Source organism: Eublepharis macularius, chromosome 1, assembly GCF_028583425.1.
Source record: "Eublepharis macularius isolate TG4126 chromosome 1, MPM_Emac_v1.0, whole genome shotgun sequence".
Taxonomy (NCBI): domain Eukaryota; kingdom Metazoa; phylum Chordata; class Lepidosauria; order Squamata; family Eublepharidae; genus Eublepharis; species Eublepharis macularius.
The window spans coordinates 180,493,688-180,509,660 of NC_072790.1; the positions used below are offsets into that span (position 1 = coordinate 180,493,688).

Sequence of the window (15,973 nt, forward strand, 5' to 3'; positions counted from 1 at the left end):
TGGCTGCCATGTAGACAGGAAAGATTGGATGTTCCTAGTCCCCTCCTACATGGCAGCCATTTTCTCCATCCCTGGCACCTCATTGGCTATTATCCTCACCATGATCAGGAGCTTTTTTGAGGATTTATTTCCTGGTAAGTGACATATTGATATACTAATAGAATAATATATTGCTATGTGAGTTACTGGGGGGAGATCATTGAAGCCCCCTGGTGGTATGATGTGGCAATATAGCCATCATGGGGACTGGTGCAGGGGAAACCTGCCATCTGGAAGCCCTGTTGCCATTGTGGCACGTTGACAGCTGTAGCAGCAACACAGCTTCCTCAGTCAGGATGATAGTGCAGCTATGCGGAACAGGCCTGACTTTATCAGGAAGCTATTCATCTGACTTAACTCTTGCTCTTTTGAAAACTTTTGTTCCCCATGATTGGTTCTTTCTTTCCCAATTCCCCTTTTCTCAGTTCACCAGCCTGGTTCTTTATGAAAATTTGTTTAGTGCTTATTCCAGAAGGCTGTGACCTTTTTTTGATCCCCATAGTGGATGCTCCTTTTTGAAAGTACAAGGAAGTGGCAAGATAAAAGATGTTGCAGCAAAACTCATCAAGGTGGTCCTCCTTATAAGGGCACCTGTGCCCTTTTCTCTGTCTTTCTCTTTGATCTGTTAACAGTTCCTTCCCAGAGTTTCCTTGCATGGAGCACTGAAACTTTTTTAAAGGGTCCAAATTGAAAAGTAACAACCCCCAGCAAGCAGGAAAATATTCTAAGTAAATTGAGTATGACATATCCTTTGCATGAGCAGAAGGAATTTGTATTATCCAAGTCAAGTCCATAGTAGGGTTGTCAGCTCCAGGTTGTGAAATTCCTGGAGATCTGGGGGGTCGGAGGAGAACCTGGGAGGGCAGGATTTGAGGAGGGGAGGAACCTCAGCAGGGTATAATACCATAGAGTCCACTCTCCAAAGCAGCCTTTTTTTCAAGGGAAACTGATCTTTGTAATCTGGAGATCAGTTGTGATTCCAGGAGATCTCCAGCAGCAGCCGCCCCCGCCGCCCCACCTGGAGGCTGGCAACCCTAGCCCATAGGCATGTAGTTCTGGGCAGGGATGTAGGAACAACCTTTCAGATTTCCTTGCAACATAGTCCTCTGCCCAAGTCAAGGACTCTTAGTTTTCAGGGTAGTTCCCCACATTGATTACAACGCCTTAAGACTTCACTCAGCTATTCAGAACCTTTGTATTTAAGTAGACACTTTAAAATCTTTTCTACAACCTTTTTTGAGACTGTTTGACACAGCGGTCTTTATAGCCAAATCCTTGTTGTGTAAACGAACCAAAAATTCGGCCCATTAGTTTCACCTATGGAATGGCCTTCAGGCAAATCATGCCATAAAAAAAATTGTTTCAAGCATCCTCTAGAAGAACTCATTCATTGTTGCTTTCACATTGTCTGTTCATTAACAAGTGTCTCATTTCACTTTCTCCAGCCCGAGGAGTGAGTTATAGCAGTCAGCACAGATGCCCCTATGGAGGTATTGGTTCCACAGCAGCTGCCTGCTTTCTTGAAACCTTAGTTGCTTCAGTCATAACGCTAAAAATGTTCAGAAGGGCAATATGCTATGCAGGCATTTAATTGACTAATCCTCATCACACCTTATTCCCAGGAGCAGTTGTACGACGATTACAGTTCACAAATACTGTGAATCTAGCTTCAGATGGTAACCAAAGACAAAATAGGATTAACCTAAGTGACAAATGTCAAATAGTGCAAACCTCTGACAGTTACAGTGCAATCTTAAGCAGAGTTATACCCTTTTAAATGGGTCCTCTAATGCACTGTTCAGTAGATCTTTGGGCACTCGTAATTTCTCTTACTTGTGTACTTTCCAGTTTTTCTGGCTGCTCTAAGAATGTTGAGATACTTTCCTTAATGGCATCTAAAAACTAGAAACTCGATTATTTGAACGAAAGCATTCTTGTAATGGAGATGCTTCAGTCACAAGACTCTGGGTCAGATGTGGGTTTGGCAGCCTCTGGTATTCAGTAGCCCATACAGTGGAGACAACACGAGAGTATGCAACTTAGTCAGAGCCACACAGTGCATGAATGGGGTGGGCTGGGGGAGAATGGTTAGGCATCCATCTGACGTGTAGTAAATTCTGTTTGCTCCTGCTGCTAGACATCCTGCTGTCTCTGCAAAGCATTGCTTCCACACTTGTTCTATACTACTAGATGAAGCAATGATCCTGATAACTGTAATGCTCTAGCTTTATATTAGCACAGCACTGAGTTCTTGCTGCTAATCATTAATTTCAAAGCTTTATCATGTGGATCTAAAAAGCACTACATGTTGTTCCAGCATTTAATCCCCACAGCACACCTTTTATGTAGGTAATAAATATAGCCTAAGTATACAGCCTTGTACTCAGAAGATGCATTCCTCAAAAACTACTGTGGATTTTAGGTGGAGGAACCATTCTCTTCCAGTTCAGGTAAGACTTCAGCGAGCCTTTATACAAAGCTACTTCATACAAGATCAGGCCACTGATCAATTCACTCGCACAATTCTCCAGGGTCTCAGAGAGGGATCTTTCCCAATACTTACCAGTTTAGATCCTTTAAATAGAGATGCCAGGGACTGATGCTTGGGCCTTATGCAAAGTAGTTGCTCTGCCAGGAAGCCACAGTGCCTCAAAGTGTATCTGAATTTCACCCTTTCATGGACCATATCATCATTTAGGTGCATATCAGTATAGAGGACCATAGCATCCTGCTACAATCTTTTATTGTTAGCATTTGAAGAACTGCCCAGTAATAAGTTGGCTTTTGAGATCTTCACATTGCTTCTGATGGCCTGCTTACCATTGTCTCCTAATGGGAGAAGTGCTATCTCATTGACGTCACTATGCAAATTTTATCTGCATTATTGTTCCTTTTAATAGCATCTATGCCAGATTCCTGTGCAGTTTTTAAAAAGCAGGACTCTGACTTAGGATCTTTAAGGCTAAAGTAAGGGGGAAGAAGTGGTATGAACCCATGGGGAACTGAGACTATGATCTCTTAAAGGAAGTCAGACAGAAATCTTTTTGCAGGAAGGCATCTGCTACAAGGTGAATTTGGGAGGGGAGTCCACGTGTATTTCGGTCCTAATGTAAAGAGATGATGCTCGAAAAGGAGTCAAGGTCCAAGCAGAAGGACTGGAAAACGAAGGACTGGAAAACGAAGCAGGAGCATAAGGAGAAATAGCTAGGAAGGGTTACGAAATAAGTAGAGTTAGGGAGCCTGTGCCTTTTAATGGAAAAATGTGATTCCTAATATGCTGTAGAAATAAATAGCACAAATGTTAGTATCATGCTGCTTATTGTATTTAATATTGTTGCATTAAAATTGTTTTATGTATTGATGTAAAATATAAAATGCTTCTGAGAACAGCTAATTTGCCGATCAGTTCAGACATTAGCAGTTAGTTGGTCACACCAAAGGATACATGGTGTTTGTTTATGTTAAGAAGCCATTCAGTTGGTCAGTACTTGGCATAATTGATGATAAAAACAGTATTTTCTTGAGCAGTAATTTTCCTTCCTGGATAACTTATGCCAAAATATCATTTACAACCTGATCTTAAGTTGATCAGTTATCTTGAAAAGTCAGTAAGTATTCTGTACCTCCAATGGATGAAGAACTTTGAAAATCTGACTGCTGACCAACTGAGAAACCTGAAACATATAAAAATCTGGAGAAGAGTAGGGAGATGGTTGCAAAACTGACTCAGTATTGGGGAGCAAAGAGTAGTTTATTCCTAGAAACAACTTTTTTAAATACAGAAGGAATTGTTCCTCCTTGAAGCTTCTTTCTGTTTTCGTTCCCATATTTTTACAACCACATAACGGTAGTGCCAGCACTGAAATTATCCCTAATGTTCAGGATTATAAAGAAATTTGATTTGGGTGAGTCTCTAGTTTTCATTGAAAAATCAGTACTTGAGCAGTTTCTGAGCAGGAGTTTGTTCTCTTCTGCTATGTCTTAATGTAAGTATTAGTTCTAGAAATCTGATGTCCACATCCGTCTTGGCTCAAAAAGCAATAGAGCATGCACAGCTTCAGAAATGCTTACATAGCCAAGATATACATACCATGGTTTTTTGGACAGTTGCTATTTCTCCTGAAGAAAAATAAGCAGTTCTTACTGTGGAGTAGGAGTTACTGATTAGACTGGTTACCTGCAATTCACTAAGTTGGTAGTATCATGTTTATTGTAATATTTTTTCTGCTTGTTACTAATATGACCTTCCTCCAAAGACAGTTTTCTAGCACAAGCACACCTGTGCAAGGATGATTCCTGCCTCCACTCTCTCCCTACTTGTTTCTGTACAAGAATGAGATGGGAGCAAGTAAGAGATCTGTGCCCACCTCTTGTTTCCCCATCTAACCCTTCTTTGGACTCTGAAAGTTGCTTACGTTCCTATTTATGTTAGTTGTGTTTCTCACTGAGCCACAAGGTGTATTACAAAATTTAAAATAATGGAATAAGAGCAGTAAAACATGGCAAAATAAATGCAAGAACTGGACTACAGAAATTAGAACACAATGTAGTATAAACTAGATAAAGCATATAGTAACAATGCCATAAATGACAGTCCTTGTCCTTTTGTACAAGTATTCTCTAGAGAAATTTCATTTTGCTACAGCTGTATTCCCTTTAAAACCCCAGCAGGGGTCGCCATAAGCCAGCTATGATTTGAGGGCACTTTCCACCACCACATTCCCTTTATAAAAAATGCCCTTCTGAACAACTCCAATTTATACGTTTCTTTGGAGTGATTGAAATGTGGGAGCCTTCCCAACCTCCTCAAGCAGGCCGTTCCACAAAGTGGGAGCCACAACGCAAGAATGCTCGAGTACAGGCAGCTGCAGATCTTACCCATTTTCAGGGCAGCACCTTCAGCAGATTTTGCTCAGATGAGTGCAGTTGTCACAGTAGGTTATATTGGCTGTCCTTTAAATTTGTGGCTCCTAGACCATGAAGGGCTTTGTAGATGATAGTTAATATCTTGAATTGAGCCCAGAAACTAATTGGTAACCAATGGAGCGCCTGCAGAACAGATATAATATGCATACTCTGCTTAGCTCAAGATGGTGGTTGCAAATAACCTGTATCCAATTTAGATGGAAGAATGGAGCAGAATGTGAGGCATATATAAGTAATGAATGTTAAAATGTCACCATTTCGATACTTGTGTTGAAGTTGACCTCAATTTGACTGTTTAATTTCTTTAAGAGCATTAAATTCTACTACAAATCATGTACCGGATACCATGAAATGTTGACTTCTGTATCTGCGTTCCAGCTGTCATACACTGATGGGTATATATATCAAATCCTGTCAAATGTTAACTGCTGCTGTAAGCGGTTATTCTGAGTTTTCTGTGGACATGAGCTTTGTTTCAGCTTTAGTTCCTTGTTTAATTTAATTGATAAAAGTAAAACCATTTTAGAGGCCAGCCTGTTGATAGCAGAATCAGGAATCTGATCTTCAGTATAAAACATATTTAAGTACCTTACTCTTTTCTTGGGGTGCTATGCTGGTTCAGACTCATCCGTCTAGTCCAGCATCCTGTCTCACACAGCTGTCAAGCAGTTGCCCTGGAGGACAACAATAGAGCATAGAGGCCAAGACCTTCCTCTGATGCTGTGTGATAGCACTTAGTATTCAGCTGTTTGCTGCCTCTATATATGGTGGTTCCCATAATCCCCATGGTCATCATCCATTCATGGACCTCTCCTCCATCAATATGTCTAATCCACTCTTAAAGCAATCTCTGCTTGTAGCCATCACTGCATCCACTGGCAGTGGGTGAATTCTACAATTTAATTACTTGTTGGATAAGGAAGTATTTCCTTTGTCTGTTGTGAAGCTCTTGCCCATCAAGTTCATTGGGTGACTTCAAGTTCTAGTGTTATGACAGGAGAAAAAGCTCTATCTGCTTTCTCAACCCCATGCTTCCCTCCTCTTAGTCCCAGGCTATTCAGCCTTTTCTCATTGGAAAGGTGCTCCAGTGCTTTAAACATTTTGATTGTCATCTTCTGCACTCTTTCTAGCTCTGCAGTATCCTTTGAGATATGGTGACCAAAACTGTAAGCAGTATTCCAAACTAGGGTTGCCAGGCCCCCTCAACCTCCCAGCAGGGGACAGGGGCCTGGCACTTATCTTTGGGGAGGGGGGGTGCACATGCCCCCACAGGCACGATGACGTCACTTCAGGAGTGATGTCATCACGTGCCCCCTGGGCAGGCCCATTTTTGGATGCTGCGGAGCGCTCCTCTGCTCCGCAGAACGGGCCGTTCTGCCGTGGATTGGGCCCGTTTTTGAGGTGCTGTGGAGCACAGAAGCATTCCTGTGCTCCGCAGTGCCTCAAAATGGGCCCGATCCGCAGCAGAATGGGCCTGTTTGGGGCGCTGCAGAGTGCAGGAGCGTTCCTGCGCTCTACAGCACCTCAAAACAGGCCCGATCCGTGCTGAAAACGGGCCTGGTTTGCAGTGGATCAGGCCCGTATTGAGTGCTGCAGAGCGCTCCCGCGCTCCACAGTAGCCCCAATCTGGGCCAAAATGGACCCGATCCTGGTGGCTGAGGTGCACAGGAGCATGCCGCACCGCGGGGGAGCGCACAAGGAAGGTGCGCGCCCCCTGCTGCTCAGGTAAGTGGGGGCAGGGTGTGGGGAGCGGGGGCGGGGGATCCTCCACCCCCACCTGGGGTCTGGGATCCCTATCCCAAATGGAGCTGCACAATAGCTCTAAGTAATGGCGTTACAATATTGGGCATTTTATTTCCAATCCCTTTCCTGATAATCCCCATCATGGAGTCTGCCTCTTATACCGCTGGTGCTCACTGAGTTGACATTTTCATTGAGCTAGCCAGCCACTACAGTGTTCTCGCTAGGTCTCAGTCAGTTCAGACTCTGTTAGCATATTTAGTTAGGATTTTTTGTTCCAAGATGCATAACCTTATACTTACCGTTACCAACGCTGAACCATTTGCCACATTGCTACCTGCTCACCAAATTTGTGGAGATCCGCCTGGGGCTTTTTAGCCCTCCTGGTTTTCACCATCCTGAATAATTTTGAGTCATCTGCCAATTTGACTACTATACTGCTCACTGCCCTGCCCCCCCCCCCCCAGTCCCAGGTCATTTATGAACAAATTAAATAGCACCAGCCCCATCACCGATCCTTGTGAGACCCCATTACTTCCCTCCATTGCAAGAACTGTCCATCTATTACCGCTCTCTGCTTCCTGTAATTTAACCAGTTTTTAATCCATAAGGGGACCTGATCTCTTGTCCCATGAGTGCTAAGATCAGGAGTCTTCGGTGAGATAAAAGAGTTGATGGAAGTCCAAGTGTATAATGAATACCACATTACCTTTATCCACATGCTTGTTAACATGGCCAAAAAACTCTAAAAGGTTGATACAGCAAGACTTTCCTTTGCAGAAGGCTAAAAACCAAATACTCTGTAAATTCAAAAGGGAAAGTAAAATCAATATCGCCTCATAAATTGGTTGCATGGGGGCTTTATTTCTTTAAGCACCTATACCACCTTTTCCACTAGGAGACTTAAACTGGTATATTACAAATTAAAATGGATAAAGGTAGCCATTTATACAATAACAGATGGGATATTTATAGTAATAATAAAGTTTGTGTTATGTGCCATCCATTCATTTTCAACTAATGGCAACTCTATGAAAACAACCTACAGAATGTCCTATCATGGGCAGCCTTGCTCGGGTCCTAAATAAATAAATATGAATATGCATATCATGAATAAAAAAGTACTAAGACATTACAAGTTTGGTCCAAAGGTCATTTCCTGCTGGCATAAAGGTCTTCTGCTAGTAGAGCAATTTTTATGGATTTCCCTTTCCCATTGTAGATCCCTGTTTTGCCCTCCATGCTATGGAAGGTTTCTTGTCTTCCAGGATTTTCAGTGGAGTACAGCAGGCAGTGAGAAATGTTTATGTTATTAGTGCAGCTGTGCTGGTGATCCTTCAGTCCACCTCAGTGTTACTAGCCTAAAGCACTGGAGAATCTTTCCTAAATGATAAGAATACAAATCAAATGCACATTTCCATAGAAGAGATACCATGTCAGAGAAGATTTTCTCATTTCCAAAGTCAGAGGTTACCTCGAGCAGGACTAATCTCACTAACTAAGCAGGCTTGTAGAGGGAATGGAATTGAGGGTGTGTGTCAAATATATGCATCTACTTTGTAGAATGTGGTGATTTTGAAAATTGTGGGATTCTAGACCTAAAGGATGCTAAGACTGGAGGAGGTCACTCAGTTATTCTGATCTCAAACATTGGTGAAGTCGCATTGTATTCCAAGTTCCTTATCACACGTTCCTGTGAACGTGTGGTATAAACTTTTTTTCTTCAGTGCCTTTGGCTGAAGGTCACAACTTGTCCTGTAATGAATGATACTTATTTCTATGAAGATAGAAAATAGCTGTCAAACTACCATTGATTAAGAAAAATTATAGAGGAAACCAGTGCTACAAGAATGCTACGAATGCTATAATTGCCCGGCTTCCCTCAACTTCCTGTGAGCTGTACAATGAGAGAACTGCCAGCATTCTATTTCTTGTCTTGTTGCTACTTGTTGGAATATACTAGTCTCTCTTCCATGTAAAGGTAGCAATTTTGTAATTGGCTTCTAAGGTTTCTCAGAGCTGAGAATGCAGTTTGAATGCAGGCTACCACACTGCACAAAAGATCCACAGAATACTTGTCTGTTTCTTTCCAAAGCTAGTGACATGATGCCTGTTAGTTTTGTTTCCAAGATTAGCTGTGGATGTATCCTACGTGACATACCTGTATTCCTAAAGGGATTGTTTCTTTGTTTCTCCAACAGGTTATGACTTTGCTGCTGTCCTAGAGTGGTTTGCAGAGCGAGTGGACCGCATCATTCTTCTCTTTGATGCCCACAAGCTAGACATTTCCGATGAATTCTCAGAGGTCATCAAAGCACTGAAAAACCACGAGGACAAGATGAGAGTGGTGCTCAACAAAGCAGACCAGATTGAGACACAGCAGCTTATGAGAGTTTATGGTGCTCTCATGTGGTCTTTGGGGAAAATTGTCAACACTCCTGAAGTGATCAGGGTCTATATTGGTTCCTTCTGGTCCCACCCATTGCTGATCCCAGATAATCGCAAGCTATTTGAGGCAGAGGAGCAAGACCTCTTCAGAGATATCCAAAGTCTTCCCCGCAATGCAGCACTTCGGAAACTGAATGATCTCATTAAACGAGCACGGCTAGCCAAGGTGTGTTTTCCATGTGGCATACCCAAATGTATCAAATGACACAGTTTGGTCTTCTGAAGTTAATTAGGTGTTCAGAAATAAAAGAGAGATTTAAAGAATTGGAATAAATTACTTCCACTTAACTAAACTAGAATTAACCCCTGATCTGTAAATCTTTTGCTGCTAATTGTCAGTGTAAATGAGAAAACAAGTCAAGCTGATATGGTTACTTGGGACTAAATGTCTGTATCTGTGCCAGCTAGGTTGTACTTGATAAAGGAAGATGTCAGAGGGGAGAAGATATAAGCTGCTTTGGGTCCCCATTGGGAAGAAAGGCAGGGTATAAATGTAGTAAATAAATGTTGGTCAGAGCATAGCATGAAGCATGTGGGCAGGATCTATACAATGCCTGTACAGTACCAAGAATTGGTTTCTGCTTCAGCCACTGGTCCTCTCTTGTAATAATAGTCTGTTGTGCTAGTAACCAACAAGGGATCCCATGAAAGAATGCAGGTCCAACAAGGTTAATTTTGGGATTCATTGAAGGGAGAACCCAGGAGTTTCTTTCATTTGTGGGTCTTTGAGGTCAGGAAATGCCTATGAACTTTCGAAGAGTTTTCCTTCCCATGGGGCATCAATGAGTGACACAAACAGACAGGCTATTGGATGATCTTGTGTTCCAATAATAGTGATTAGTCTAAGACAACTTGTTGTGAGAATGCGATTTGAATGCTAGGTACCCTGTTAAAGTCTGACATCCATTACGTCACACTGAGCCAGACTAGGGGAGGGTAGACAATGTCTAGAAAGTTGGTAGTGGAGGCTGGTATTGTGAAACTTGGCTCAGTCTAAATTTTTGTTCATGGCCATGAAGCTTCAGACATATTGCTGCCTCTTGGACCAACCTACTCTTAGAGTTAAAATGAAGATAAATGGCATAAGAACTGTAAGTGTTCATTACTGTAAAATGCCACAGAAATGAAATGAAAATAATATTTATTAAATCCTTACAGAGAGAAAACAAGGAATGTTCAGCCTTTCAGACTGAAACATACCTGAACACTTTCTTCTACTGATTCCATTGATACTTTCAAAAGTGTATTGCGTTGCTGTTGTTGATCCTTCTAGGTTCATGCTTACATCATCAGCTCACTGAAGAAAGAAATGCCATCAGTATTTGGGAAAGATAATAAGAAGAAAGAGCTTGTGAACAACTTGAGCGAGATTTATGGACGGATTGAGCGGGAGCATCAGATTTCACCAGGAGACTTCCCTAATCTGAAAAGGATGCAAGTAAGTGCCAGCCAGATATGGGAGGGAATCTGAGAGCAGGGACAGACAGCTCTGTTACAACCACAGTGAATAGGAAAGCTGAACTCTGCTGCAGGTGGGTTAGAAGGAATGTTTTTAACCCTCCAAGAGAGCGTGGGTTTTTGGCTAGGTTATTATTATTGAGGAGGAAACACTTTGCCGTAGTTTTTAAATTCCATGCGGAGGACCCATTTTAAACTATGACAGTAAAAATATCAGAGTCCCATGGCACATTAAAACACCACACACACACATTGTGACATAAGCTTTTTTTAGATTTACAAGCCCATCATTTTTCAGATGTGTAAAACTGTCTACTAGGTAGGTATATATATGGGTAAGGTTTTTCAAGGTGAAACACTCCATGTCTCTATAGTCCCATAAGCAGGTTTCTCATAAGGGTTTGAGGGGTGAGTAAAGACAAGATGAAGGTGCAGGAGCATAGTGGTTAAGTGGTTGGCCTGTGAATCAGCACTCTGCTGATTGGAATCCTACTATTGCCGGCAGATGGACATGGGTAAGCCACTCCTCTCAGCCCCAGCTGTAGTGTAGGGATACTAACACTGACTGTGTTCACTGCTCTGAGTGGGACACTAAACTGTCTAAAAGAGTGGTATATAAGTGCTGTTGTTGTTGTTATGGCAGGCAGACATAGGTGAAGCAGTCTCAACGTAGAATAGTCAGACAGGGAAAGAAAAGCAATTTACAAGCAAGGCTAAGCAATGTGGGAGGTAGTAGGAGGAATCTTGCCTTTTTTGGTTGTACACCTACTTCCTCTGATGAGCACAAGTTGCACAATAGGACAGTTTGAATGCGGTGCTCAGGCTTAGCATCAATTTGGCATCTTACTCAGCCTTCCCTTCCCAGCTCTAAATGAAGGCATAGTGAGGGACCTTTTAAAAAAATATTGGTAGGCTGTTTCACAGCCTCAGAAGGAGCAACGGTTCGGTATTAACGTGTCTGTCTCTGTTGTAAAAAAACAGAACTGTAGATCTTTCTTCCGCTATAAAGACTTTGAATGGCTTCACCTTTTAGCCAGGGGTGGGGGAGTTTTCTTATGGTCTTCTACAAATATTGCATAAAGTCTTCTAGGCCAGTAATCTGTAACACAACAATAAGGTTTCTTGTTGCTACTTTGTTAATGGCATTAGTCAGCTCTGTCTGTGTGGAGCAGATGGAAATTTTTTATCCTTTAAGAGATTGAAAATGCTCTTAGTCTCAGAAAGCTCATCACTCTAGAAATTGGTCTCTTGGAAGAAGCTAATCTTTAAATGAGTGATTGAACAATAGACTTCATAGGATTCAATAAAAACTGTAAGAATAGGTCACATGGGGGGAGGCTGTCCATTACATTTTTATCCCAGCCTTCCTCCTGTGAGCTCAAAGTGGTTTAGGTGGCACTTTCCTTTTCCTCCTCCATTTTAATCCTCACAACAACTTTGTGAGTTAGGCTAGACTGATATGTGATTGGCCCAAAGTCATCCAGTGAGTTTCATAGCGAGCCTGGGTTCCCCCAGACCTAGTCTAACACTCACTACACCATGCTTGGGTTTCCAAAGTCGCTTATGAGCCTTTCCTTATGTGACAGCAGAATGTGGTGTATTTTCTAGATGAAACACTCATCTGAATGGTGAGTCCCTTTTCTACTGCTTGAATTGATATCAAAGACCCATAAATTAAGTTTGTAGTTGGGTGCTAAGGTTCTAAAGAGTTTGTAGTTGGGTGCTAAGGTTCTACAAAAAGCTGCAAAATATGGCTGTGACCAAATACTTATTCATAAAAATAATGTTGTATTTCCGTAATCTGTATAGGTCACAGTTCAGTAGTTAATGTTGGGGTTTCCTTGGCACAGATTATTTTCTAAAAGAGAGTGAACACAGAGCCTGTAATATCCGAAAAAAACTTCTGTTGAAGTCAGTAATGTGCATTGTGGAGAGCAGAAAGTTCTCTGGTGTTCTTCTTTCCCTATCCCCGTTCACATGAGACAGAATATGCAGAGGAGTCAGAGTGGTTATTGAAGTTCAGTGTGTAGCTGCAAAATTGACAGTAGATATGGCCACTCGACTTGTTATGACCGACATCTTTGCATTAAATGGTAACAATGCTCACCCTTGCTCACTGTTGGTGGGAATGCCCCTTGATATCTCGATTTTGGTCAGAAATACTAAATATTATTAAGGAAATAAAAGGGTACAGTGTCCCTATGTTACCTAAAGTAATCTTCTTGGGACTGTGGGATCAGACATCAATCCCAAATGTTAGAAGAGACCTTATCAACTCTCTCCTGGTGGCAGCTAGGAGTGCAATAGCAACCAAATGGAAAGACCAATCTCCACCTACTACAGAATTTTGGTTTACAAAAATCTGGAACCATTTGATAATGGAAAAAATAACTGACAATCTACATCAGACAGAATATCAATCTTCGGGATCAAACTTCTGGGAAAAATGGATCCCATTTTACGAATACATGGAAGCAAGAGATCTGCAACCTCCCTCTTCACACCACTCATTGTTGATGTATTAAAGTTGAAGCACTGTGTTAATATTTGTAAATGCAATGTATTATATTGGTTTGTTGTTTGATTATTGTTACAGTTCTAAAATAGAATAAAAAAATTTTTTTTTTAAAAGCAATGCTCACCCCATTCTGTTTGCCATGTGTCTTTCAGGAGCAGCTGCAGGCTCAAGATTTCAGCAAGTTCCAGCCTCTTAAGAGCAAACTGCTGGATGCTGTGGAAGATATGCTGGCCAGTGACATTGCACAGCTCATGGTGCTAGTGCGCCAGGAGGAGTCCCAGAGGCCAGTCCAGATGGTGAAAGGGGGGGCCTTTGAAGGCACCCTGCATGGCCCATTTGGACACGGCTATGGTGAAGGGGCAGGAGAAGGAATTGATGATGCAGAGTGGGTGGTGGCAAGAGACAAGCCCATGTATGATGAGATCTTCTACACATTGTCACCTGTTGATGGGAAGGTAACGGGGGCTAATGCCAAGAGGGAGATGGTGAGGTCCAAGCTGCCCAACACAGTGCTGGGCAAGATATGGAAACTGTCTGACATCGATAAGGATGGGATGTTGGATGATGAGGAATTTGCTTTGGCTAATCATCTCATAAAGGTCAAATTGGAAGGTCATGAGCTCCCAAATGAGCTTCCTTCCCATCTCATTCCACCATCTAAGAGGAAATTAGCAGAATGATCAGCCACCAGAAAGAAAGCAGGGGGAGGGGGGCAATGGGAGGAAAGGGAATATATTTATGCTATATGTTTCAGTTGTGAAGTCACCTTTGGGTTCTTATGATGACTTCTGTGTGTGAAGTGAAGACCAGCTGGATGTAAACCTAAGTCCAGATCTTTCTCACAATGATATGCAATTAACTCTTCCTACATACAATTTGTACTTCCCATTCTGTGTTAATATAAGAGAAAAGTGATGGTATAAAAGGGAAGGAGTGGTAAAGGCTATGTTCTGTAGATACTGGTGAAAATGGCCTGTATCATTCACTCAAGGGCCCTCCGCTTGTGAAGTTCTGTTGAATTTGTCCCCAAATGTAGATATGCATTATAATAGCTAACAGGCCCCAAGCCAAAACCTGAGATGAAAAATACCTCTAGAGGAGAGTGGTTCTTAAAAATTGCACTTGAATCTAAAGCATTTTTACATGGCCAAAATGAATTTTTGTGGGGCAGTCTTCAGTTCCTGTTCAGTCTTCCTGCCTGTCTTCTGAGCTTTTATTTTTATTGAATACTTGTGGTACAAATTGTCTGCAGGATAATTTGGGGTGGGGAGAATAGCAAATAAGGACTCCTTTTTAGCTATTCGAGGGCAAGGAGAGAGACTTTCCAAGGTTTGGAAACCCAGGATTCAAATCTAGAGCCTTGAATCACTTTCTGGTTAGCTCTGTGCCCATTTCCAAATGCTGCTGGGATTTTGCAATGTTTCCGTCAGAGCACGATGTAGCTGTGAGTTATCAAATGATAACTCACAGGCCAAAGAAAGTAGGAAAGAAGCAAGTAGGACAAGCAAGCCTTTTGCATCAAAGCGAAAGAAAACCTCAGGGCCAGGTACCAAGGTAGAAGCAAGCCTTTCCTGGCACCTTCTGCCCCTAGAAATAGGCCATGCTTTTCGTACTGCGTTGAATGCTGGTTTCACTGTGCCTGGCTTGGATCCAGCACAGCATGTCCCTTGGGTAGAAAGATTTCTGCCCACAGAATGTCACTTCCTTGCTTCCCCTTTCCTCCCCCAGCCCCCCTCCCACCCGCTGCAGCCCACAAATCCCCTGTTCCCCAGGTGCAGCTTTTCAAGGGGAATGTTCAGGTTGCAGCAGGAGGGGGGAAGCAAGAAAGCTGTATACAGTCCTGAATTCAAACCATTGTTCAGTGTTTTACCTTGCATCACATGAGTGCAGTTTAAAATGGCAGGTCCTTCTACCACCTCATTGTTCCATCCATTTACTGAAGCAGAGGACACACTGGGTGAGAATCAGCTGCTGCTTCTATCCCCCTCAGCATCCCTCTGTAGGTCTGTCAAATCTCCCCCCTCCCCAAGAGTTACTCGCAAATACTTTCAGGATAATTATTCTGAAGCTTACCCCCACTGACGATCCTGAGCCAACCATTTCCTTCTCTCTCCAAATTATGCCTTTGTCTCCCCCCACCACCCTGTTTTTGTTGGTGCCTGGGATGAGATTATAGTCCTTGTTGCTTTGTCTATGCTGAACGCCTACTGTGACGGGAGGGTGGGGAGAGAGCCAGAACAATTATAACTTATTTTATATCTGTGTTAATATTATATAGAGAAATTATATATTCTGTGTGTGTAAAAACATCCTTACTGCAGTGCATTTATTGTGTCTTAAAAATTAATGCATTAATCTTTTTTTTGTACCCTGGTCCTAAAAATTATTAAAAAAATGAAGGTTATGTCTGGTTGGTGTCCCACTGTGTAAATATAGATTAATGTATGGGGAACTGTAAATTTTATTTACCCTTATGTAAATTTCTTCTCGCAGATTAAGCCAAGATCTTAAGTATATTCAGAACTGTTTACTTGCTTATCAGCTATTGGTCTTGTACTAAGTAAAAGGTGCCAATCCCACTGTTTCAGAATTCTCCTATTGCCTTGTGAACTATAAATAAAATGAGCGGCCACAATTCTTCCCTTCTTCTAAATTTCAGTAGAATGGCGGTTTTTTGTTTTGTTTTTTAACATGGCACAGATCTAATTAAATGGGAAAGAACAAAAAGATCTCCTCCTGCTGGACATTTTGGTGAAGCATTTTTCAAAGGCTAGGAGCTAGATTAATCTCTCGCTTTCCTGCAGGTCCTTTGAGATGCATCAAAGGTGACCTGGACAAACTTGT

At 42.1% G+C, this 15,973-nt stretch overlaps 1 protein-coding gene across 1 annotated transcript in view; it reads left to right on the forward strand.

The window, feature by feature from the left end:
• The window catches only part of EHD3 (EH domain containing 3), a 38,025-nt gene extending 22,486 nt beyond the window's left edge, over positions 1-15,539 (forward strand). The window contains exons 4-6 of the mRNA XM_054982160.1: positions 8,907-9,319; positions 10,427-10,591; positions 13,282-15,539. Of these exons, the coding sequence (XP_054838135.1) occupies positions 8,907-9,319; positions 10,427-10,591; positions 13,282-13,809 (1,106 nt within the window). The 3' untranslated portion in view covers positions 13,810-15,539. The remainder of the gene's footprint in view (positions 1-8,906; positions 9,320-10,426; positions 10,592-13,281) is intronic.
• Positions 15,540-15,973: the final 434 nt, after the last annotated feature.